At 37.8% G+C, this 24,732-nt stretch overlaps 1 protein-coding gene across 1 annotated transcript; it reads right to left on the bottom strand.

Moving 5' to 3' along the window:
• Positions 1 to 8,699: 8,699 nt before the first annotated feature.
• On the bottom strand, positions 8,700 to 23,546 carry alg6 (ALG6 alpha-1,3-glucosyltransferase). Its single transcript, XM_026323804.1, has 14 exons — positions 23,355 to 23,546; positions 23,092 to 23,176; positions 22,649 to 22,738; positions 22,361 to 22,449; positions 22,038 to 22,120; positions 21,481 to 21,545; positions 20,650 to 20,835; positions 19,454 to 19,589; positions 16,002 to 16,087; positions 14,790 to 14,874; positions 14,595 to 14,665; positions 13,437 to 13,505; positions 11,710 to 11,902; positions 8,700 to 9,670 (listed from the first exon to the last, which is right to left on the bottom strand). The coding sequence occupies exons 1-14, from the start codon at positions 23,434 to 23,436 to the stop codon at positions 9,473 to 9,475; spliced, it is 1,518 nt and encodes a 505-aa protein (XP_026179589.1). The 5' UTR covers positions 23,437 to 23,546; the 3' UTR covers positions 8,700 to 9,472.
• Positions 23,547 to 24,732: the final 1,186 nt, after the last annotated feature.

Below are 24,732 nucleotides of genomic sequence, written 5' to 3'. Positions count from 1 at the left end.
ATTTTAGCTTACTGGTGTGGTTTTTACCTAATAGAGAGTTTATTGTATTGTTTATTGGGCTAGTGAAAGGCCATTTTGATCGTTAGATACTACAGCTTGCTGACACTATTTACCTGTACTTCAGCATTGTCGTTTAATGATGTATTATTTTTTGAGGTAACTATATTGTCACTCTAGTACATTAAACACGAAAGAAGAATGACTTGGTTGTTTGAAGTAGTTTCTTATTAAACAAAGCAATTCACTGAAAATGTCTTCAACAGTCTGAGAAGATCTCTGCGCATGGAGAGTGTCCATCATGTGAGTACATAAATCGTCCTTTGGTTGGAGCTTTCCAATTCTATTTAACATTTTATTTAGAAGTTTAAAGTGTAAGTTTGGGACTGTCTGTGTTTGTTACTTGTTTTTTTTTTTAAGTTTTGTCATAGCCTGTTTAAATCAAAGTTTTTTTGAATAGCATCCTCCTTCCAAAATACCTCTTTCTGCAAGAAAACACCCACCATTGACTGGTATTGCAAGCTCTCAAGCAGGTGTGTTGATATGTAATTCTTACCTCTGTAAAATATGCCATGTGCCATGCAACAGGCAAGACGAGCATTAGTCGTCCATAAAAGCAGGATCAAACTATTAGCAGTATCATCCTATGCACAGACTACAATATAATGTCATTTCAAATAGGTAAAATTAATAATGAGTGACTTAACTAATAGCAAACAAAACCTCAGGCAGAACTGAAATTAGAAATTTTAGCACGTTGTGTCTTGGAAAGTTTACTTTAACACAAATGAAGTTGCAGCATAACAGTTGAAGAGATGGGTTTATGACCACAAGTCAGCAGTCTGTTGCTCTTAAACAACTGTTAAATACTTGTGCTGGGAATAGCTGAACTAGTGACTTTAAACTTGTTCTGCCAGCTGCCAGATAAATTGCCTAAATTCACAAGCTCTATTCTCTATCCATCTTTGGAAATAGTGCACATCTGTGCAAATTCTGCGTGTACGACTGTATTTATTGATAAGTATGTGGCGGTTACTCAACAGGCAAGATCAAAGTCATCCCATTTGAAGAAGAAGTGCCACAAACACAGTTGGAAAAGTGAGTACCTAAGTCACAGATTTTGCATTTTTCATATTTTAGACAATTACTCTCATCAATAAATTTTATTGTAGGTTGTAAATAATTTTTCACTGCTAACTGACAATGCATAGAGTACCAAAAGTCTGAAGATACCAGAGTTAAAGGGTTACAGCGAACTCCCTTTTATGAGTTCCTATATTTCACTTGCCACACTTTCCTGATGCTCATAATGACATATCAGTATTTAATGACAGGAGACAGGGAATGACAGAGATCCATCATTGGCCAAATTATCAGTGATTTACATAGCACTAAAAATAGTTATGTAAGAGTCACTTAACACAAGAGCCATTTCCTTAGCCAAGGCAGACATTTGGTGTCTGGTCCATCCATCAAGACAAGCATTAGTTTTTAATTTTATCGTGCTGTCACTAATACATTACATGAGCTTGTTTTACAGTACATTCATAACACTCACTTGGTTATGTCATATTAGGGTCATTTGAGGTACAGCAGTATTTTATTTATTTATTTTGTAGATTCCAAAATAAATGTAAATGTATTTGCATGAAAAAGTTGAGTTCCAAATGAGCAGGTGCATCTATTTACACTTCAATAGTATTTATGTAATCAATCAATCAATATGAAATACAACTAATGCATAATTGTACTTAATGGAGTTTATGTAAGTTCTGTAACAAATATCTTTGTAGATTTTAATATTACAGTCAAATATTTAATCCACTTATTTGCTGTCAAAATGTATTCTGAAAACCCTTGAACATGTGACTGTTCTCGCTGCACTCTCTTTTGCTTTGACCAGATTGGACTACTTGCGATCTAAACTGGAACAGTCAGTGGATGCATTTATCACAGCCAGGAAAGAGCTGGAGGAAATTGTGAGAAACTTTTTCTTTGGTTTTGTATTATTAGAGTAGGAGGAAATGTCTTTGTCTCCATCATATCTTGAGATTGAGAAATGATCATTTTTATTACACACTGCTTATTCAACTCTGACACTTTGACTCTGACTTTTACTTTCAAAATAGCTGTTTGTGGAGTTTTTTCTTTATTCATTCATTAACCAGACCATATTCTATACTGTTCAGAATTTCATATATATTGTTTCTCTTTTGTGGTTTCTTATCATCTGTCTTCTATTCTGTATTTTAATTAGTCAGCAGAGGGCAGCAGTCAACAAGGACATTTCCTCACTGGATCTTCTGCTGACCTGAAGATTGAGCTAAAAAGACACAGAGAGCTGAGTAAGTAGGTGATTTCCATTGTTAAATGTGATTATGACAGAAAGTCAGGTCGAAACTGAGTTTAGATGAGATTTTTTCTGACACATTTGGCTGTAGATTAAAAAAAGTTATTTATATTCTGTTTGAAGTTATTTATTGCATCAAATAGACATTATTTATTCTGGGTTAGGTTCTGATGTGTTCCTACCTTTTAAAGTAATTGACAGTTTTGTCTTTCCAGCATCCAGAGTAGAGTCATCTTTGAAAAGAAATAAAGACCCCAAGAATTACCATCAAGGTAATGTATCTGGTAATAACTATAACCTGGTGTGTACCAGTGTTTTACTGTTATTCATTTACCATTATGCTTTCATGTTAGTAAGATAAACACACCTATTCATGTCACTGGATTTTTATCACATAGATCACAAAGTGGCTTTAAACCACAAAGTGGATTAAAGCTTCGACACATATATGAAGATAAGTGTAGAAAAACACATATTTTTTCACAGGCTATATTAGGTTTAGCCTGATTGACAGCCTGTATGCTGTACCGTATGTACTTTGTGAATTTCCTTTTTTAGTCTAGTTTTTTAGTTTTGTTGGTCTGTAAAGGACTAAATGTTTTTTAGCCAAATAGTTTAGTTGATTTTGAGAAGAATACAAATGCAGTCACAAGGCTCTTTGACTCTCAAGGACTTCCCCATCTGCTACTACTGCACCATTTAATTTGCTTCTTCCTGCATCTTCTTTGCTATTTAACATTAACAGTATCAATAGATGTTTGTTTGAGTTGCTCAGACAATCTTGCGACCTTTGGAGAAAAACAACATTTTGTTATGGCTACACAAACAAGTCAATGAGTAGATTTCCTAGGGAAAGAATTAATTTGATTATTTTAGGCACATATTATGCCTGCAGCAGAGTAATTCTTGTGATCCAATCATACAATGGTGACTTGTGGACTATGAATAAGGGGTATTGTGAGAAGGCAAACTTGTTTTCCGATTAGGTTGTTAAAAATTATTTTAATTAGTTCCAGTAAGGGGGCCAAACAAATGTGATGCATTGTGGATCCACACCCCAGGAATGTCACATTTTTGTCACATGTTGGATCCATGAAATTTATCGGTTTTGCATAAACCTCCTTACAACAACAGACTTCACAATGTCAACGCAGATAGCTTCAGGAGTGAATTGGCCTTCTGTGTGCATTGAGACACACATTTTAAGTAAACAAACTGTTATTCAAAGCTGCTAAATAGTTCTGCCCTATATCTGCTGGGAGTGTGAAATCCAAAGAGATGATGTTGATGGTATCTTAAAGCTTGATTCTGCTCTAGTGTAAAATGTTTATTTGGGTTCACTGCTAAAGACTGAGTGCTGTAGAGGATTATATGTGTTCATTGTTCTCTTAAATTGACATTGTTTGTGCAGATACAAAATTATATATTTTTAAAATGATAAGGAAGAGAAATATAAGACAGTTATGGCATGCAAAATTGCTACAGTATATGCATTGTTGTATATCAATTATAAAATATTAATATATTTTTGTAAAGCACTAAAATATACATACATAAAAATTTGATGAATTTCCCGACCATACTAAATGTACACAGTGGTAATCGATTTATAGACATACTAATGAATTATATTTAATTAACTGTTCCTCAGATAAGCTCTGTACTCACTGGCTCGAAAGTCATTTTATTGAATTGGATTGTTGAATCATCACAGGAAACTTATGTGATGCAGGGCCTGCATCTCAAAATGAATGTTGTGTGTTCCCTGAAGCTGAACAGAGTTGATGCTTGTTTACCGGCTGCAGCATAATTCAGAGTGACTGGACAAAACAGTCCTAAGCTTTGCTGATGTGACATATGTTACAGCCTTTTAAAAAAGATGTCCAAGTAATTAACATTCAAATGAAAATGTGTGGATACTAATATTGCTGGACTGTTTGAGATACTGTATACAAAAAGTTATTTGTTTCTTTTTTTAGGGGAACAACAGGCTATTTATGGAAATATACAGGAGAAAATATTATAGTAGCATGTTATTACACCAAATATACATACATTTATGAATATTTATGGTGTTAGCCATAAAACAAGACATTGTAGCTTTTGCTAAATGATGACCACAAGTGACAGTTGTGGGATAATGCTAAATGATAAGGCATAGTGTAACAATAGCACACATAAAGAAAAGCTGATTTAATGTCAGTTACTGTACAGAGCAATATCTCTCCAAAGTTTGCTAGTTTGGACTAGTATGAGTAAGTCCTCATACTAAGGTTGTAAACTGAGTTTTTTTCTTATTAAAAGAAACTTTTCAGTTAAGAGTAAAATGTTATATTTTAAAATTTAAACAGTCTTACTTTAAACACTGCAAATTTTAGATCTCATTTTGTGCTAGTTAATACTTAAAACAAAACTTATAAGTCAGCTTTACGCACCAGGAAGACCCCTTCCTCCATGGTCAACCTGTGTTCCTTTGGCTTTCCCTCTCTTCGTTGAAAAGCCAAGCCTCTGGCACCTCCATCCTGCCAAGGCACCTGAATAAATCCACAAAGGCATTTAAACCTGAAAGGCCAATACTTTCCTATGTCTTCTTCTGTCCTGCTTTTTTACCCTCACCCTCTTTTTCCTGCCTTGTCGTCCCCCTTTTCAACATAATCTGTGATAGTTAAAACTGCTTCTTTTCTCACAGTAATAGCGAGTTGTTAGGAAGTACTTAGGACTGTCCTTTTAAGTTAACAAAGTTTCACAAAGCATTCAAAAGAAGTCACTTTTGCCAAGCAATCAGGCTTGGGGCAAGCATAGATCTTTGGGGTGCATGTAGCGGCAGCATTACAAATACCCACTGCGCCTGTATGTGCTGATGACTACAAAATTGAAAAAGAAAGACCCTAATAATTCTGAGGCAAGTTTCCCTCAGCAGTAGGTATTGATTATTTGTGTGTAGTGAGAGATTTGGAAAATTCAATTAAAGGAGTTGTGCAAAGGATTCATAAATTCAGCTCCTCCAAGCCGTATCGAGACATGGTTATGTTCTAAATCAATGCTGCACTTCACAATATATTTTCTTAGGAACATAAAAATAAATAACATTTAAACAGTTCTGCTTACTACAGAAACAAATTTTATTTTCTCTGAAGCTTTTTCGTAACAGCCAAGTACTGACTTGTGCACATCTTCAAGGTGGTAACATATTTTTATTGCAGTTTTTCCCATAAGAAAATCCTATATAATATGAATTTTGAAATGACAAAATGAGGGGAAAGGGGACGGCTCAGCAGTGTAAAAATTGATCAGGCAAGATGGGACCATGTTGGGGAAGATTTGTATGTCCGCAGTAATGGGCTATATTAAAAAGAAGATTCCTTAAGATGTCATAAAAGTGATCGGGCTGTGTCGCAGGTCGTGGGCTGCTGGCCCAGGCAGCTCCCAGACTCTGGCACATCAATCCTAGGAAGGAGCCTCACGAGCAGATGCCACCTACCCACTGGGAGTTATATGCTTTCTGATTGAACACACAGTTGCAATTAAAGGAGGGAGTTGTATATTAGTCTGTTTTGGTCCAACTGATGCCAGTGGCCTTTCGATCGACACAGAAGGTTGCAAAGTATGCAGCCTTTTCAGACAGGATTTTTGATTTACTGAATTTTATTGCATTTCATCACAGGGTTGAAAAACATATACTTCCATGTTGCTTAGAAATAAACATATTTGCCAAATAGCTAGTTTGGAATTAACAAATTTAGCTGAAGGTTGGGTGAAAACATTAATTAGCATTAGGACAACGCTTATGTTATTTCGATTTCAGCCCCAGATTAATGAATAGCGGCATTGTATTTGAGAGAAGCACTTACTTATATACTTTTGATATTATCATGTGTTTCCTTAGGTGGTGTAAGGAAGATTAGTTCCTGTGACTTTCTGAAATCCATTATGGGCTAAGGTACAATAATCCACTTCAACTTTAAGTTTTAAAATTTCGAATGAATTAAAAAATTAAGTTTAAAGGCAGAAATCTTGCCATATTACTTGGTTTGTTAACCCATGATTAACAAACCCATGCTGACCCCTTTTAGCTGGCTTCTTTGTAAACATTCACATTGACAGTGACTCTGGTGTGTGTAATATCACTAGGTGCCAGTGGGGTTACAATCATGTTTTCCTCTCCCATATTCCCCAGGATTTTGTTAGCAAGGCATCTTGGCTGTTGACAGCTAGTGGAATTGCTCTTCACCTCTTGTGCGTATCATCCCACGGAGATGAAGCAGGAGATGAATGTAGAATCTGTGCTGTCAGTTGTGAGGCTGAGATGTTTTGGAAGCCATCATTCATTTGCAGAAGTGTCTGAACAGTAGGAGGGAATCCGTTGACGTTAGACTCTGTCTACCTGCCGCAGCCTCTGCCTGGCAGCTGACAAATGTTGATTCTACATTAACCACAATACTGCAACGCTGTGAAAATAATGTTCTTTCACATGGCAACCCTCACCCGCTTTATGACTAAACCTATGCATTCCCTACCTATGCAGTTTAACACCTTTTGTAAAGTAAAGCTGGGGGTGCTGTCTCACACAACACAGTAGTCTCTTTATTTGGCACTGCCTGGGAAGGCCGAGGCCTCTTGCTGCCCGAGTCGACCTAAGCAACAGCTGGTGTTCACAGCAACATTTCCTATTTCTGCCTAAGGTAGATCGTGTAACTCTCACTTTATCACCCTTAGAGGCCACGTGAAGGACAGAGCCAGCACACCCACAAACAAAACTAATGTTTTGATACAAGCCCCTCTGGAGACTGATAGATGGATGGTGCTTTTAATACCCCCCTACCACTCCTATTATAACACAAATCTTTACCTATGCCAACCGTTTTTGATACTATATGTTAGGATCTATAACTTTAAACTCTTCTCTCAAGCATAGGACAGTGTATTAGTAATGTGGTCCTTTAGGGAGAGTTTCTTTATCTTACATTATTGTAGAGTTTTTGCTTTGAGGTTACCTGCTTTAGTAATTGTTTGCATCTACCCTTAAGGTTTAGAAAGGTGATGTGGTAACAGTAACAGAAGCCTTTTCACTGGCACTTGAAAAAAGGCCTGCTCTCTGTTGTGTAGTTATTTCACTTAAAAATAAAAAAAAAAAAAAAAAAAAAAAAAAAAAAAGAAGGTGCAAAGTTTCTCAAGAGTTAAATTGTTTAATGTGCCATTTTATATATGTGAGAGTGCTTCAATAGGTATTAAACTTTGTGGCTCTATTTTCTTTATGCTGTTTAAACCTTGTACTATATGTTTAATTTTTAAAATGCTACTAGTGCTTACTTTTAGTAGCAGTCAGTCTTCTGAATTATTTTTCCAATGAATCAGATAATTGTTTAGGTTATAATATCAAAAAACATGTCAAATGTAGAAGTCCATTTTAATCACCTGCTTTGTCCAACAAACTGTTAAAAGTCCAAAGACATTCCATTGCAAATGATATAAAAGACAAACCGGAGATCCTTACATTGAGAAGCATTTTCTGGGACTGTTTTTTTCTTGACAAATGTTGTACAGATTAATGAGCTATCAAAGTGTTAATTCAGTGGCGACTCTGCATCTTTTCATCATATTACAACAAATGGAGTTGCTAATGTGTTATTTATCATTTACTTGTATATGCTATTAGTTGTTTTACTATAGACTAATTTATTTTTACATTATTATTCAGAAATGACAGTGGTAAACTATTACATCCCCTCACATCTTTCTGAGTAAATTGGCATTGTGTTATATAAATGTGTAATAAAAGGACAAATCAGCACTTTTCACACAATATCTGATTGGCTCTTGTTCGTGTCCCATTGTAGCTCCAGTTAACTCAGATCCTAGGCTCCTATTTGTCCCTGTGGTCCATTACTGGCTATGGGCCCAGAGCCTCAGATGCACAGGCAACCCTCTCTGACCTGATAACATTTATAGTTGTAATGGATTTTTTTATGCCTGTCATTAACTTGCTCAGAGATTGGAGAAAGAAATTGCTTGTACCTTTTTCTGTGGTATTTCAACTTTATAGCATTATGTTCAGATATGTCACCTTCCATCATCTCTTTTTAAGGCCTCTCCTGTCACTGGTTGTGTTTTAAATGTACAGGTCTTTTGTGCAGGACCCTTGTAGTATCCAGAACTTGAAATGAATATTTGATGATATTGAATAAAAGCTTTGAAAGATTTCATTTCTGTCCAATTACTGGCAGTGTCTCAGGTATAGTGTTAGGGGTGATTTAGCAGACTACTTTGTTAATGTAGACTGTTTATATGAAACTGCTTCAAATGAAATAATTTAACAATGTGGCAATAAAGCTAATGTTCACCTTAGGTCACAGAGAAATTTTATTTATATTCACTAAACTTTTTTTACAAAATAACTTTAGTGATGGATAGGAATGTACAGTAGAAAAATAAAGGTTCACACAATGAGGTAATGATCAGTCATCATACCTGAGTACAGTCCCATCATGTGTGTTTATTCACAATTCCCAGTGGGGAGGTAGTGAGGGTGGACAAAATATATCATTAAATCGAACACCACCACTGGGACCACAAAATTCAATCAACATCTATCCAACACAATTTGAATAACTGAACTTTACAATAGCTGTTCCTATTATTGTGGCCATCTCGTTTAGCTTGAGCATATAAGCACAGAGTTATCTGAACACAAACCTGTGGGCTGTAAAATCCTTGGTGACTGCATGTTTACTTGTGATGTCCCCAAATGACTGAAATGACCCAATTATTGTCTAGTTTTACGAGTAAAATCAATGGTCTAAACACAAATTATTCTGAGATGTAACACATGAATTAAGTCATGAAGAAATATTTTACGAGCTTTGATAACAGAAAGGATTGTTATAATTTTGCAAAATCATTGGTCCAAACTGGAAAAATATGCCCAACCTTTTCTTTCATCTGATGCCATACGGTAGCTTCTCTGAATTGGCATTTTTGGAGCACAGGAAATTTTTAACCAACAGGATGCCTTAATGAGCACTTTGAGTGCTATTTGCATTTGATGCATGATGGATGTAGTAAAAGGCCTAGGGTGTAACACTGTCTTTCCTGAAGCTAAATAAAAACCCCTGCATGTGGCATCACTTATTTATTCTTCTTCTGGCTCTTTCTGCTTGGTGGTCCGCTGAACTGGACAATGTTGAAATATATAAATGTTCCAAAGAAGTGCAGGAAAGCAGTAGTAGACACCAACACGGGAAATAAGTCAGGCAAATGTGGTGGAGGGACCAGAACTGCACTCACGATGCTTAGACCAGCCATCGATGCGATGCTAATGTAGAACTGCAACAGAGACAATGTGGTTATCAGTTTAAATAAGACCAGAGACGTAAAGATGGTACAGTATGATGAGTTCATAATAATGGTACACGACTCTGCAAACCCAGTCTGAGGGGAAATAAGCATGGTCAGAAACTGCTCTAGAGCAAGTTGACACATCATGTAATGGTTTAGCAAAAATAATGTGGTCCACTTAAAAGTGGTTTGCTAAGTTATCTTGTGACCTAACAGGTAACTTCAGTCACATGGTAACATGGTGAAGCTCAGATTGGAGTCCTTAGCTCTCAACAATCATCTCAATAACCACTAAGCAAAGCAGTAGAAAACTTTGTCAAAATTAAGAAAAGGGACCTGAGTTATAATTATTTTATCAACTATTAACAAGTCAACTATGACCTTTATTACTCAATCATAGTCTAGCGTTTGGTTAGAAAGGAGTTGCTGATACTTTTTTTTTTCAGCTTGTGCCTGGAGACAAAATATTTTAAATCAAGACCATGTGTCTAACAACATATATTGATATAGGGAATATGATTTAGGATACTCATCCTTTGTAAATTTAATAGACATCTCTTTAGTGCTCACCTGATATTTCATATCAGAATTAGTTCTTGAAAAACAAGGACTGGACACCTCAGGCTAATAACAAACTAATATTGTTAAGTTTGACTATAACATCAAACTAATGAGTTAATTTTACAGAGCTCTAAAGGCACATTGCATATTTCTCACTGGAGTTACTGTACATCAAAATGGTCATTCGAGAGATGCTATAAAGAAAAGGGGGAATGTCACACTAGAACAGCCAATTTGAATTAAAGCCTACAAAACTACATTTGCCTTGCTACAGAGCTGATGATGAGAGTGGGTCATCTGTGTATCTATTTGGGCTTTACGACCCATAGATCTGTGAGTGAGATGGAGAAAACACCTCATGCCCACACCCGCCTTCGCTACCCAAACCAATGAAACTTTATTGCCATCATCGGGGCTCGCTATTTATGCTGCTTGTGTAAATAAATATATGCAGGCAAACTTGTGTTAATGGCACGCGCTATAAAAAGACACCTTCTCTTAATCTCTGACACCCTACCGGTGCCCCTGTCGCTAAGGGGCTGGTGGTGCAGCGACTTCAGACGTTGTGGAAACTTAAATAAGTGATAAATAATTCTTTGACTGGCAGTGGCTTTCATCTCCAGACAGCTTACACAGCTTACAGTGGCACATGATCTTTATTTGTACAGTTGGGTATATCTTCTCACACTGTTGCAATTTGGGTCCAGTGCCACTTTGAAAGTTACAGGCCCCCTGGGATCCTATAGCTTCTTATTACAAATGCATCAGCTGTACATCTTCCTCCACCCACATACAAGAACAGACATAAACAATTTACTTACCAAGCACCAATTTCTCTGCTTTGCATACTGTTATTCATTGAGCAGGTGTCTTATCTGAAGCAAAGCCCACTATGTAAAGGAAACCGTGCTTATGTGTGCAGGATTTAAAAGCGCTGCTGGTGACTCCTAGTGGTAGTAGTATAAAGCAGTGGTAGATAGCAATGCAATCCACAGTCGACAGAGTAACATTCAAATGAATTGGCTAAAAGGAACGCAGATCAGAACAGTTTTTATCTCACTTCTTTACAAACAAAAAGCTGTACCATAAGAAGAACTTTACACAATCAAGCTTTAAATATTTGTGCCTGATGTGTTTGCGTTAGACATAGATGAACACAGTATTGCAATTCCTACCTGTGTTAAACGCACGGAATAATCTCCATGACATTTACCAGCTTTTATTAGCAACTAATTACCTTAGAAGTACAGCGGCACCTTCTGCCTTATAAACTACACAGTGGAACTGCCATAAAGCAAAAACACCGTGCACTTAGTTAATAGGCCCTTTGCCCCTTTTTGACGGCAGTAAAGGTTATATATCTTCTTTCACGTGCAGTGTGGATGGGGCACAAATATCGTTATGCAACATAGCAGGGTAAATAAATACTGTACCATTAGTTATTGTACCAGAGCTTAAATACTGACCGTCCATCTCACTATACAGGCCAGGTCCATTTTGGGCAGACAGATAAACAGCTTGTGGTAGGCACACAGTCTCAGGTTTTCCTCTGAACAGTGTTCCAGTGCAGACAGTAAATAGATGCAGAAAAAGACGAAGGCCAGCGAGGTCACAACATAGGGCACCAGCAAACCGTCCTTCAGAAACAGAGGCAGCATGCTGTGCAGAAGAACAAAAACAATGGAGCATTTTCAGTTTAGAAGTTAGGCGTTTTTACTGAGATCTTAATCTGGAGCAGTGTATTATGAGACTAAACAGGGTGTGTAAGAACTGCATGCAGATGTAGCATTTGCTTTAGTGTCTTCTATGCTGTACATGTAATGTGTAGCTTGTGCTTTGATACACACTTGTGAGACAGAAATATATTGACATATATTAAAGACATATTATTTTTATCCCCCAGTTGAGCCAACACACACATCATATATTTTTATATTTGTCAAACAGTACCTCATTACATTCAGTATCATGTTTGTTTAGAGAAGGGAAACTGTAAACCATAGCTTTTATCCAACAGGCCTGCACAAGCCTTCTGTCCCCTCGGGAGAGATGGCTCTGACATTCATGCCAAGCTTATCTTAGTTTAGCAGAGGGGCATGGACAAGAACAACAGTTGACTCATAGTAAATTGCATATCACCCCAGCTTGTACCAACCTATCCACTCACAACAAACCACTCATTCGGATTTTTGACCCAACAATAAGGCTCCATTCAGCAGATAAATGATCAGCATTGGAAATACATACTTCTTTCATTTACACAGACTGGCTGCATTCTGTCCTCTAAAAATTGCTATGGTTGCGCATCCATCTAGCCAATTACGCTAACAAAAGGTGTATTTTTTTTTTTTAAATGGCAGAGCCCATAGAGGATGCAGATAATGTGAGGTCCAAGTCAGACTGTACTGAGACACAACTACAAAATGACCTCCTGTCTCTACACAACATACACTTAGAAAACAGGCATGTAGACTATGCTGTATAATCCCCAGATATCCTTATACTAAACCACATGCACAACAATTAGAGATGCCGGAAGAATTTACAACAGCTGGTGAAAGTTAGATGGAGCATTTGCAGCACTACTTGTCTTTTCCATTCAAAGTCCTCAGTTAAACCCACACCACAGATCTATTTAGTTTTTCTAATTATTTCTCTGGTGTTTCTCATGTGATTGCTAACAGTAGTGAGGGACAGGAAGGACTTGAAGGGACGACATGGACATTACAGTTAGCTATTATGTACCAATTTAGCAACAAGGACATCCAGTTGATTCATTTCTGCAGTGTCTTAACTTTACATTTCAAGGCAAGTTCTGCTGGGCTTCGTTAGCTCTGAATGAAAACATTAGGCTTATCTTGTTAAGGTAAAAATATGTCTTTTTGTCCAATCTGACAATAAGTAACTACTAAAACTACAGAAATTATGCTTAAATCCTGTTACAAATGTTTAGCTGAAACAACAATCACAAACCTAAAAAGAAGTTAAGATTTTATTGGCTCTTTCAACCAAAGGGTTGAAACTTATGTACAAAAACATCTTCATTATCCATAACCTTCATGACCACATATTCCAAGGAAGGAAAGCTAGTGGGGTTCTGACATAGACAACAATTAAAACAGATATCCAAATTTTGATCCTTTACCATCAGTGTAAGCTACTGGTGGAAAGCTTAAGTATGACTGTCTCTCACCTGAATGTGGAGGCCTGCAGGAACCAAATAACCATCAGGGGCAGGTCGCTCAGCAGGAGGCAGACAGGCCTAGAGGAGATTAAAACTGGATACTCACTATTAAACACACTTTTTAATAAGTATAATTAAATGTTATTTTAAAGAAAGATGATGTTAGGTCAGAGCCGGATGTGAACCGATGTCATACGTGTATAATATAAAGCTATTGACCCGCTGGGACATCCAATCATTGATTAGTGCTAGTTCCTCCCAAGGCAGTCAATGTTTGTTGTACCACATTATTTTACATAAGTTTATGGCTTTTTACTGTAACTGCACCAGCATGTTTGCTGCAATAAAAAAAACTTGAATAATTGTGGCTAAAAATCCCACCTTTATTTGAAGTATTCAGTGTCAAGATTAAAATCACAAATGTTTACTGTGATAAATGTTTCAATGAATGGCATGCATCTGTGTGGTAGGCCTGTTGTTAACTGAGCTGAATGTACACTCTGCTCTGAGATGTGCACTTTCCGCTGGTTCATGAGCCCGTAATTACATCCAGTGCTCTTTGGCGATCCTGTTACAGCCCAATAATTGATCCTGCGCAAACAACACCGTGAACTGCCGCCCGCCATTCTTTCCTAATCCCTGGCCGTGCATTACTGATTGATTCAGAGGGACAGGTGGGAGATATAACTTGATAGATAATAAAGCAACAATCTAGCCTAATCTAGATTAATAGATGAGCCCAGATCTAGGAACCAAATCCCTCACTGTCAAATCTATCCCAGCCTTCGCTATCTCCCTACTGCCGCTACAGCTTTATACAGAAGGAGGTAAATGTAAATAAACTAGATGTGCCTAGATGCACCTATTAGGCTGTCTTACTACAAACACTCAGTGAAATGAATGCAGCCTTACACGCAGTACTGTTAAAACTGACCAAACCCTAACACACACCACACACGTATGACAATGGAAGCTGAGGGGGCTGGTTTTGTGTCGACGTAGCGCTGAGTACAATGGCAGAAATGAACAAACTATGTTAGTAAGTCTATAAACAGATTGAAGGTTGAGAAACTATATTTTACATGTGTTGCATTGGTTTGTCCCTGCTGTGACATGTCACCCAGTCACACAAAATCTCAAGAGGTTAGTTATGTCCTCTGTACTTACAAGGCAGTCAGGAGGATGGACTTCTCATGGACTTGATAGGAGAAGAGGAAAAATGCCAGAGATGAATTGACCTAAAATTCGCAATGAGATTATCAGTATAACAAGAACATTGGAGCTGATATGTTATTAGGAGGTGGTCACTTATTGTTGTGAAAGTAGTTAGATAGGTTGGAGTAATCACAACAAAATACTCACCAGGGCCAGTTTAAACTGCCAGAAGGTGGGCTTAATCAGCAGTCTTATAGATGAAGGTAGGACTGCAAGGATAGTGCAGGCAAAACTGAAACAAATCAAATGATCATTCAAAATATGTCACCTCAGCACTTTTAATTGATGTCAGATGCAAACAATCTGTCAAACCAGGATCCACCTGTACAACCATGCTGCTCTTTTTTAGACACCGCCTGCTCTGCAACTAAGTCCCCAGCTATGTGGTAAATGGCCTGGTACTGGCCCCTATCTTAGGGTTACAGGCATTAGCTTAACCCTTCATTTGTCACCTGCTAGGGGTAGAGGCACCGGAAGAGACTGATGTGTCAGAGTAAATGTACTGGAAGGTTGTGTTAGTGCAAGATGTGAGGGCAATGATGTGTTTGTAGTATGTGTTTTAGAAGTGATAGTAGGCAGCTTGTGAGGAGACAGAAATAGCTAAAGAGACCAAAAGTGTAGTAGTAATAAAAGACCAGTTTATAGTGTATGAACAGAAGAGTATTATGCATGTGTTATGTGTAGGGCAGGGTTTTGCTGTCCGGAAGGACATGGATCACTTTTCACAGCTGATTCGTTCTATGTACACAGTACACTCACACCAGAGCATTTAGCAATCCAATGCCTGTGCCAAAAAGACAAGAGTGTTTTTCATTTGTTTGAAACGCACTACAGTCAAAGAAGTCCAACCTGATCCCAGGACTTAGCAGTCTGGCAGAAACGTGTCCATGCTGCAAAACACAAGACTCCTAAATTTAGTGTGCTAGGTTATTTAAGCAGGCTCCGCCATTACACAACTGCTGCATCAACTTTTGTCACTATGAACGCACAGTTTCTTAGCTTTTTGTCAAAATCTTGACTAAATAGTTTGCAGGACACTTCAAAAGGATAGTGTACAAATACACGAGGGCAAGACAAGTTTAGTGTCATGAGTTTGGCTCTCAGTGTTTACGACCTCTTCTCCCCTGCTTTCATGATTAGAAGTTCCTTACAAGATCTTTCCTTAAGGGATGATCTTATTTCTATCCTGCTGGATCACAGTCTTCATTCCTTTGGGCATGCTCTGCTTTCCCAGGAAATGAGAAGAGTGAAAACAACAGCCAAGAGGAAAGGAGTTGAGAACGAAACGACGGGCACTAGAGAAAAAAAGAGAGAAGAGGAGAAAAAAGTAAAAGCTTGTTATACAGCTAGAGGGATTACCTTAGGTAGAGCTGAGACTCACTGGATAGAATGGATCTGATCTTTATCAGGATGTTCAAGCTGCACCATGTATTGGCCACCTTATCCTGTACACAGATAAAACCACTTGATTAAATGAGAAACAGTGTCAGATGAAACACAGCAACACTTGTCAGAATTCCAGTTTGAAGAGAAAGCAAATAAGTGGCATTGCTTTAAGTAATAATTTCCCTCCTGAAAGAGCAATAAAAATTCCTTGACAAATTCCAGGGGGACATTTGTGCGTAACCCCCCTATCATAAATTTACTCCCCTGTCCGAAAGAGCATGTGACCTATTTGTAAACTAGGGGACACAATGTCAAGTGTCAAAACAGTATAGTTTCTGCATAACCCACAGATACAGACCAACCACAGAGTACTGCTGGAAAATCTAGAATAACATACAGTGTCGATGTTCAATTCGCTATATAATTGTATTTGTCATTTTTTAGGAAAAATATTTTATATTCAAATAATATTTCATGAAAAAACCTGCAACATTTTCATGTTTAACATTTTCATTATTAAATAATCTTATTGTCTTTATTAATATGTTACTTTCTGTACTTATGTCAGAAAATAGTCATAGCAGTGAGCAGTCATCCCAGAGCACAAACGGATGTGTTCAAAACCTGAATACTAGATAAACAACAATATAAAAATCAAGAAAAGCAGAAAATTCTCACTGCTAGGAAGCTGAGGTCGGATGATGTTTTTAGTCGATTTGAAAGACTGAAACATTGAATCCATTAACAAAACACCACTGTTTTTTCTCATGTTAGACCCAGAGAATTGTTATGGATCTTTATGGTTTGTGAATGATATAAAAGGTATGTTATAACTTTTAATACCAGCCTAAAGGCACTTGCGGTTTATAAGCTGTGAGATCAGATGAGGAGGGTGTTGCCAAACGATTCCGTTGATTTAAGTGCTTACGCAGTTGTGCAGGGATCAGATGATCTTGAGGCCCAAGCCACCACCATGAACCATGATATCGCACAACACAGAGACCAGCATACCTAGATCAGCTTTATAATTCCACTGTGGATGGTTTCTCAGAGTGGCCCTGTCTAGGAAAACTATTCCAAGCCTCCTCTCTCTCTTCCTTGCTACAGCTGCTCACAGCACAGCTGTGTGGATCTTAATGGCAGCCTAGTCAGCAGCACTGAGCCATCCAGTCCATCCCTCTGTCTTTCTCCCTGCCTCCTTGCTCCAAATAACCACTATGGGAATGTTCCTTGACGCCGCTGAAGGCAGCATATGAACAAGAGGGGGGTCCCAATTGCAAATGTAAGGGGGTGAGTGGCTCCTCATGCTGCCTATAAGCCAGCATGAAATTTCACAGGGAGAAGCAATTGCTGCCATTTTTGTGAGCAGACAGCAACATGAGATGCCACATTGCAGCTCAGTGGGTAAACTTACAACTGCTCCCTCCCATAAGTCGCCAGGGCCATCAGCTCTTCTTTTCCCCACCACCCTCTCCCCTTGTCCAAAGCTTCTGCTTACATGCACAGTTTCATGACGACTCAGCCTGGCAGCCTCATGCTGTCAACCAAGGGGAATATAGTGTCTCTCACACCGTGTATTATATTTGCATAATTTCTTTGAACACATACTGCTGTAGTGCATGCTGCCACTGCTCCCTTGGTAGAATTTTCAATTACCTCCATAACACCTGGTGGCAGGTGCCACTTGGGGACCGGGGCAAGAGGGGGGTTATGGGGTTTCATAAATTAGCACTGCAAACCTAGCCTTCTCCTTAAAGCACAGAAACACACATTTACTTTACCTCTGCTTTCTCCATGACAGCTTTCAACACTGCTGACTGTAGAACTGACTTGAACTCTCTTCCTTCGTGTTCATTATCACTTTCTCTTTTAATGAACATATATGTTTCCCTTTTTTCTCAGACAATATGCCTGATTGACCACATCATACAAATGTATGTGTGCGCGCTATGAAACATTAACTTACTTATACGATTGCTAAAGAAGTAGACAGTAGCAACAGTTGTTGGATGTGCTATGATACGCCTTAAAGTGTACAGTTGGCCCCACTCATCAGTCCATAGCATTAGAACATGGCTATGCTATGAAGTGCTGAAAACACCCTGGCCATAAATTACTTAGATTTATCTATATTGCCCCACTGTACATCCTGGAGCCCAACACCTCCCAGAGAGAGTGAAAATGATCTCCTGACCTTTCACCATTTTATTCGACTGTTTTCTTTGATCCTGCAGGGTATCCATTTCCGACTGGCTAGGCATTGGAGGGCAGAGGGTTGTTCACCATGCTGAGAGTAGGGAACTGTGTGTTAGGCATAAGGAGTGCCATGCAAGATGTGTATGGCTTTTATAAAAGCAGTGGTCACAGCCTTGTGCTGTAAATTGTCATATCATATTATGAGAATTATGGCCAAGTATGTTGGACACACAAGGAATTTGACACCAGTACAGTGGCTCTCAATGTGCTTGTCACAACACCTAATAAATATAGGTGGAGGAAATAGAATATAATACAAGTAGAATAGGAATACAAATAAAAATCGAATTACATATAGAAATAGAATTAGGAATAGGTCAAGTCCAGAGAGTAGAAGAGCGTCTGAGTGAGTTTTGTATATTTACAGTATTTACAGGTGTTATTCACAGTTATTGCACCAATTACAATTTTTGCATTTGGACGGGTATTGCACTTTGGGCTGTTTGCAGTGTTCTGTTGTCAGACATCATGGATTAGTGTTAAGTGTTTAGTATACATTATGTTAATTGAATACCTTCCCTTACTTTGTTTTTCTTTAGTTTACTGTACTTAGCAAGTGTTCCATATTCATCTATGCCGATAGAAAAGCCACAAACCTGCATCAGGCTGTAGAGTAAACAGAAACACAGCATTGCCTCTGTTGTCTCATAATAAAACTAAAGATAAAATACTTAGGCTCATCACTGTTTCTTGGGCTTATCTGTTTCTTAGTCTTATCAACATTCCTAACAGTTTTTATTTTATGATTATGATACAAGTGGCAAGTTTTATTGCATCTAGGCTCTATAATTACAGTCACATTTTATTTCTCAAAAATATCCCCAGGATGCACACTTAAAAAAAAATGGGTAAAGAGGAGGTTAACCATCTGCATCACAAGGCCAGGGCTTAAACAAAACTGTTACAGGAAATGTGCTTCAGACTTGAGGGGCTCTGCTAATCTTTAAGCTAAACCGGTCATCTGATATTAGTTTTTTATAGTCATGATCAGTATCTTCTTTTTTTTTTCTTCTTTAAATCATATATTGAGAATAGCAGTAAGTAGAAAGCTTCTGTTCTTAGATGCTTGCTTGACAAAATTAAAGTTTTTTGGTAAGACTCTGTAGTAAAAGGGAATATTCATATTGTCACTTGTGGTTTTCGGGCACATTTGAGAAATTATACTGTACCTCAAACAGACCACGAGCCACGGGAAAGATCCTCCTGACCACCTGCAAGGTCTGGTTGGGGTCAGACAAAAAGGGCAACCAGCAGAGGGCAAAGGTCATCAACACTGTTACAGCAATTCTCACCAGCAGGAAAAGCCTACATGAGGGTCACACAGAGGCATATTGGTTATCTGAGAGTGCAAGGTTCAGGTACACAACACACAATGGAAAAAAATGGGCAATTATAACATCGTTTTGACATTTCTGTCCCTGCCATTTTTAAAAATACAAAAAATTTACTTTAGCATGTAGCTTTAGTTTCTCTATGTATGCTGGGATTCCTCAAACAATTAGTCTACACTGTCTGCAAGTCCTAAATTTGGGATCCGACCCATGTGCTGAGGAATGCTGTGAAAGCCACGCATCAGCTGAATGTCTTCGGTGTAGGTCAGGATATCTTGTCAGCTGTAACTGTGAAGAGGCTGGTTAAGTTGCACACACAGGCATAGCTGAGGAGTTTGGGCATGGCGAGAGTGTCATCTGGACATATCTTTCCCCTGGCCCTTCTAATCCAGCTCTCCATTTGCTACTAAATGCCCTTGGTACATTGTTACTAGATAAACAGACACACTAGTAACAACATCCAATCTGATTACCTCAGTCATTCTGTGGCTCTCCTGAGGACACTGCACTCTTATAGACTGACATTACATATCTGGTGTGAGCACTCAGTTGACACCTCTGTGGCAGAGTGACAAAACTATATAACCAACAAATACACTGTTATAAAACTCAGAGGTTTATTATTTTAATTCCTTAGGTTGTCTACTTGGAAGCTGGGTTGAGAGTGAGAGCTTGCTTGAACTATTGTTTTCCAGTTTTTACTTTAAACCTGATGTGTAGCCGTTATTTACTGCAAGAAAGAAAACTTAAAATTGTGTCTTCTACAGTACTTTATATATGGCAGGAAAAATGGGGGAAAAAACTGCATTACTCTTTTCACTTGTTCCATTTCAGTTCATTCTTTGATAACACTGTTTTCTCAGTACACTATGGCTTTATATTTGACCTTAGCAAAGATGGTAACAAATACAGAAAAATACAAAAGAAAAAAGAAATGAAACTGCTGAGAGTGTAAAGAAAATAAGGACATAAAACAGATGGAAAGAAGAAATTAAAAATATAAATAAAAGAATCAAATAAATAAACACACTCACCCTCTCCCCATGAGGCCTAGTTTGATGCACTTCCCTAGCAGGTAGCAGAAGAAGGGCAGAGCATGGTACAGCTCCATTTGTTTGTAGTTGAGAGCCAGGCAAAAGGCCACAGAACCCAATGCATCCAAGCCAAGACCCAGTGCCAGGACTCCCCACAGGGCAAAACCCAAGCTCACTCCATTGTACCTGATACTGTTAAGGTCAATGAACTAAAACTGTTTCCATGTAAAAGGCCAAGACTTTGTAAGTCCAGGTAAACAACTCAGTGTGCTAATATGGGACAAGAACCTTAGAAATGTGGATGTGGGGTCCGATCTGGCTCAGGTCAGTTCAGATGAAGTGCGTACGAGAACCACTACATAACTGAAGCAAGATAACTGTGCCCCAAGTTTGACAATAATTTACTCTTTTATATATATATACACCTATATATATATATATATATATATATATATATATATATATATATATATATATATATATATGTGTGTGTGTATGTGTGTGTGTGTGTGTGTATATACACACTCTTATAGAGGTTACACATCTGAAAACAATTAAGTTAAAGCTTTCATGTTGTTAAAAATATTGTAAATTCTTACAAAATTGTATTACAATTTTATTTAACTCAGCTCAAAGTACTAAAAAGTCTGTGACAAAACTGACTTACTTCAAATACAATACATATAATTTTAAAAAATATATTATTTACTTAATTATACAACTTGATTAGGACCTGGGCCCTAAAGTTAATGGCTGTAACGAATTATATAGGACATCATCAAAGCAAATTATATTAATAATATCACAGTGAGTCAATTGTACAAAGGATTCTGGAAGTGGCCATAGTCAATGAGAATTAGTCCTGGGTAGAGCAGGAAGCAGAACAGAGTGGAAACCTGAAAAGTGGCATTTATAAGTTGTTGGAAGGAAAACATAACAAAAACATAATGTAATAACTATTAGTGGCATACAGTAATGCATCAGTGGTTAGAGATTATTTCATGCCACTGAAATTTGGAAATGTGATAGATGTTTGCAGAGAAACAGCAGCCTGCTACACTACACATTGCACAAAGTGCAACGCATGCTGGGACAACCTGTTTTAGCTCTGATTTTTACAGCCCAAGCTGGTAGGGATCGCCTTTAACTATGGATTTTATAATAAATGTTTGATCATGTAAGATATTTTCAAAACATTAGAAATAATCGCTTTAAACCGAAAATTTATGGAGACCACATTGAAATGTAATAGTAGCATCACCCTCCATTTTGGCTGGAATCTGTTTTATTAAGGCTGTTTCCCAGACTAAAAAGGAAAATGTGGCTGATTCGAGACTTCAGTTAAAACAAACTATTAGATTTCTTGCTATACTAGGCAAGCATCTTACCTTTTTCTTAGAGGATCCATCAGTCAGATATAAACAGTATAAAACCACAGCAGGGATGTAGATCAACAAATCTGCCAACAGAACTTAAACAGAAGAAAAACACATCACTCTAAATGTAATCTGTATTGTAAATAATGCTAATTTTCATATGTATGATATAAACTGTCCAGGTGCAGATGAAATGCTACACAATCACCCCACAACCATCACAGTCAGTATCAGTAAAGTACTGTAAGTAAGTAAGTGACTGTTGGTGTATTTTTAGGTTGCGGCAGACAGGGATCACAGGAGCTTTTCACTTTCCTTGTTCATGGTTACTGTACCTGTTGCTCTCATGAATAACTTGTGTGCTGGACTTTCATAACCTCTGGATTTATGGAGCTCCACCCATTCAGGATTTATTACCTTGGCTCTGCAGGAAATCACAGAAGTTTATTTTGATTACTGTTCCATTTTTTGTTTTAGAGTCATGAAGAAAAAAATCCAAGGTAGGGGGTCTACTTTTGAAAAACCTATGCACAGGGTTTACAGAATAAGATATAAAAGTAAATAGAAATGCAAATATATGTCATGTGTAAAAAATGTTCTCTAAATGATAAAAGATTACTTGCATATAAGCACAGATCCAGCTGTGGTACGCAGTGAGAGGAGGGTAGTCAAGGCCCCAGTAGTTCAAGTCATTGTCTGTAGTATTGAAGTACCTAGAAGATTTCAAACATTACATTCATTTTCTCTGAATATTACTCTGATATTCTGGACTGTCTAGTCTCACAGATTTAAGGCTGTATTGACACTAAATATGTATATATACCACAACCTTGCTGTTACTGTGGAAAACGGTATTTTGAGTTTAAATTTTGTTTCATCTTCGGTGGAACTGGAATATACTCCATTACAAGTAAATAGTTCATTTTCAATTGAGTTCAAATTCACCGTCTCATAGAATCTGGTCTTAGCATTAGAAATATGTTCATCCTTTCTCTTCCTGTGCCTGTAGGAGCTTGGTTTTCTCACACCTGCCCCTCTAAAAAAACAGATGCAGCTTCAGACTGACCATTCCTGAAGAGGGAGGTTGAAGGTCACCTCTTGCCAGTGTCTCTGGGCTTCATAGTCGCCAAACATGGGTGGTTTCCCCGCCCCTGTGTGTGTGTGGGGGGGGGGGATCATCAGTGATTGACAGCAAGAAAGCATTCAGTACAGACCTCTGACTACGTGCTGACCGTAACACAAAAACAGCTTTTGTCAGTAGTTCACTGCAAAGCAAATGGAATAAACAATAGTAAAGCATGTTGGCGTTAAGCTCCACAAAGATCCTACCTGAATATGAATTTAATGAAACGGCCCATCTCACAGCAACGCCCAGCAAAACACAGATGGACACCAGACTCCACGTTTGCATAACTTTGGTCGGTGAAATTCGCTTCTGGAGGAAAAGTAAACGCTAAAAAATGTGCTCAATGAGACAGTTTGGCAGTCTGTTTACATTTCCTGTACACGTCATCCATCAGGTCTTCGTTTCAACTTCTCATTGGACACGCCAGGCTGACGTAGGCTATAAACGGTGTGAGGCGTTTGCGAACACTTAGAAAAAACGGAAATAAGCCCATAAGCGAAAAATCACTGAAAGGAATAACTATCAAACCCGATTAACACTATGGCAGATGGATTTAGAAATACTTTTAAACTCACGCCTATGATCTGGTTTTACCACATGTGCTTACGTCACCAGGATTTAAATTTTTTATAATTTTATTTATTTATTTACTCTTAATTTATGTGTCACATGAAAAACCGTTTAAATGTTAACTGTTAAAACTTGAATTAGTAAAAGCAAAATACCCCAGGTACTAAGAAAGCATCATCATATGAAATGAGATTATTGCAGTTTATTGTGCATTATTAAAAGCCTGTTTCTTGAGTATTATCACATTTTCTTGTGGTTGGTGTGACTCTAGTGGTCAAATAATGCAAAAGTGTCATTTATCCAAAAGCAAATGAGCAATATTAAATGCCATGATTTTTTATATGATACTAATATTAACATAACAGACAGGGAAACAACTCTAGTGTATCGATAAAGCAATGAAAAATGTAATTCAACCTTTTTTCATCCCTGTTAATGTAAATATGTGTTTCACCATATGTCATATCATGGAGCTACTCTATGTCTGCCATGTTGAGTATAGGCTTTACAGTATAATACAATATAAAACAAGTAGCTTAATATATGTTCAAGTAAATGTATGGCTGAATCATTCCATCCTAACATCATCAAGTCTAAGGCCAACAGAAGCTTTTGTGGGGTCCAAAGCTTTTCCCATGAAATTAAGGCAACTAATGGAATTATGGTGTGCGTGTGGAATTAATTACTGAGTGGCCATTTAACGAAGCAAATTTATTGAATTAAATATACCTATGAATTCCACAAAGATAACCTGTTTTATAATTTAACAACTATTCACTTCTAAAGTTCCAGAAACATATTAGGAACATGCAATTCTCAGTGTAACTCCATGAGCGTCACCTATTAATCAGATTGTGCAAGATCCACAAATCTATAGCACAGTAGAGGAGCAGTTGTCTCACGAGTAACTAGTTTGCTGTAATAATCTGTATACAGATGTGTGTGGTTATAGCAGCCTCTTGTCCTCCTCCCACAACGTAAATCCCAGCCCAGGGGCGTTTTCTCCTCTGT

The sequence above is a fragment of the Mastacembelus armatus genome, chromosome 4, assembly GCF_900324485.2.
Source record: "Mastacembelus armatus chromosome 4, fMasArm1.2, whole genome shotgun sequence".
NCBI classification, from domain to species: Eukaryota; Metazoa; Chordata; class Actinopteri; order Synbranchiformes; family Mastacembelidae; genus Mastacembelus; species Mastacembelus armatus.
The sequence above is the reverse complement of the archived record's forward strand: the minus strand, read 5'-3'. Positions and strand labels throughout refer to the sequence as shown.

Coding starts and splice junctions, on each gene's coding strand:
- alg6 (XM_026323804.1), bottom strand. CDS start 23,436: ATGCAAACGTGGAGTCTGGTGTCCATCTGTGTTTTGCTGGGCGTTGCT. Junction 22,739..23,091: donor AACCTCCCTCTTCAGGAATG/GTCAGTCTGAAG, acceptor GAAATCTTCTAG/GTACTTCAATACTACAGACA. Junction 14,666..14,789: donor GGCAGTTTAAACTGGCCCTG/GTGAGTATTTTG, acceptor TGCGAATTTTAG/GTCAATTCATCTCTGGCATT.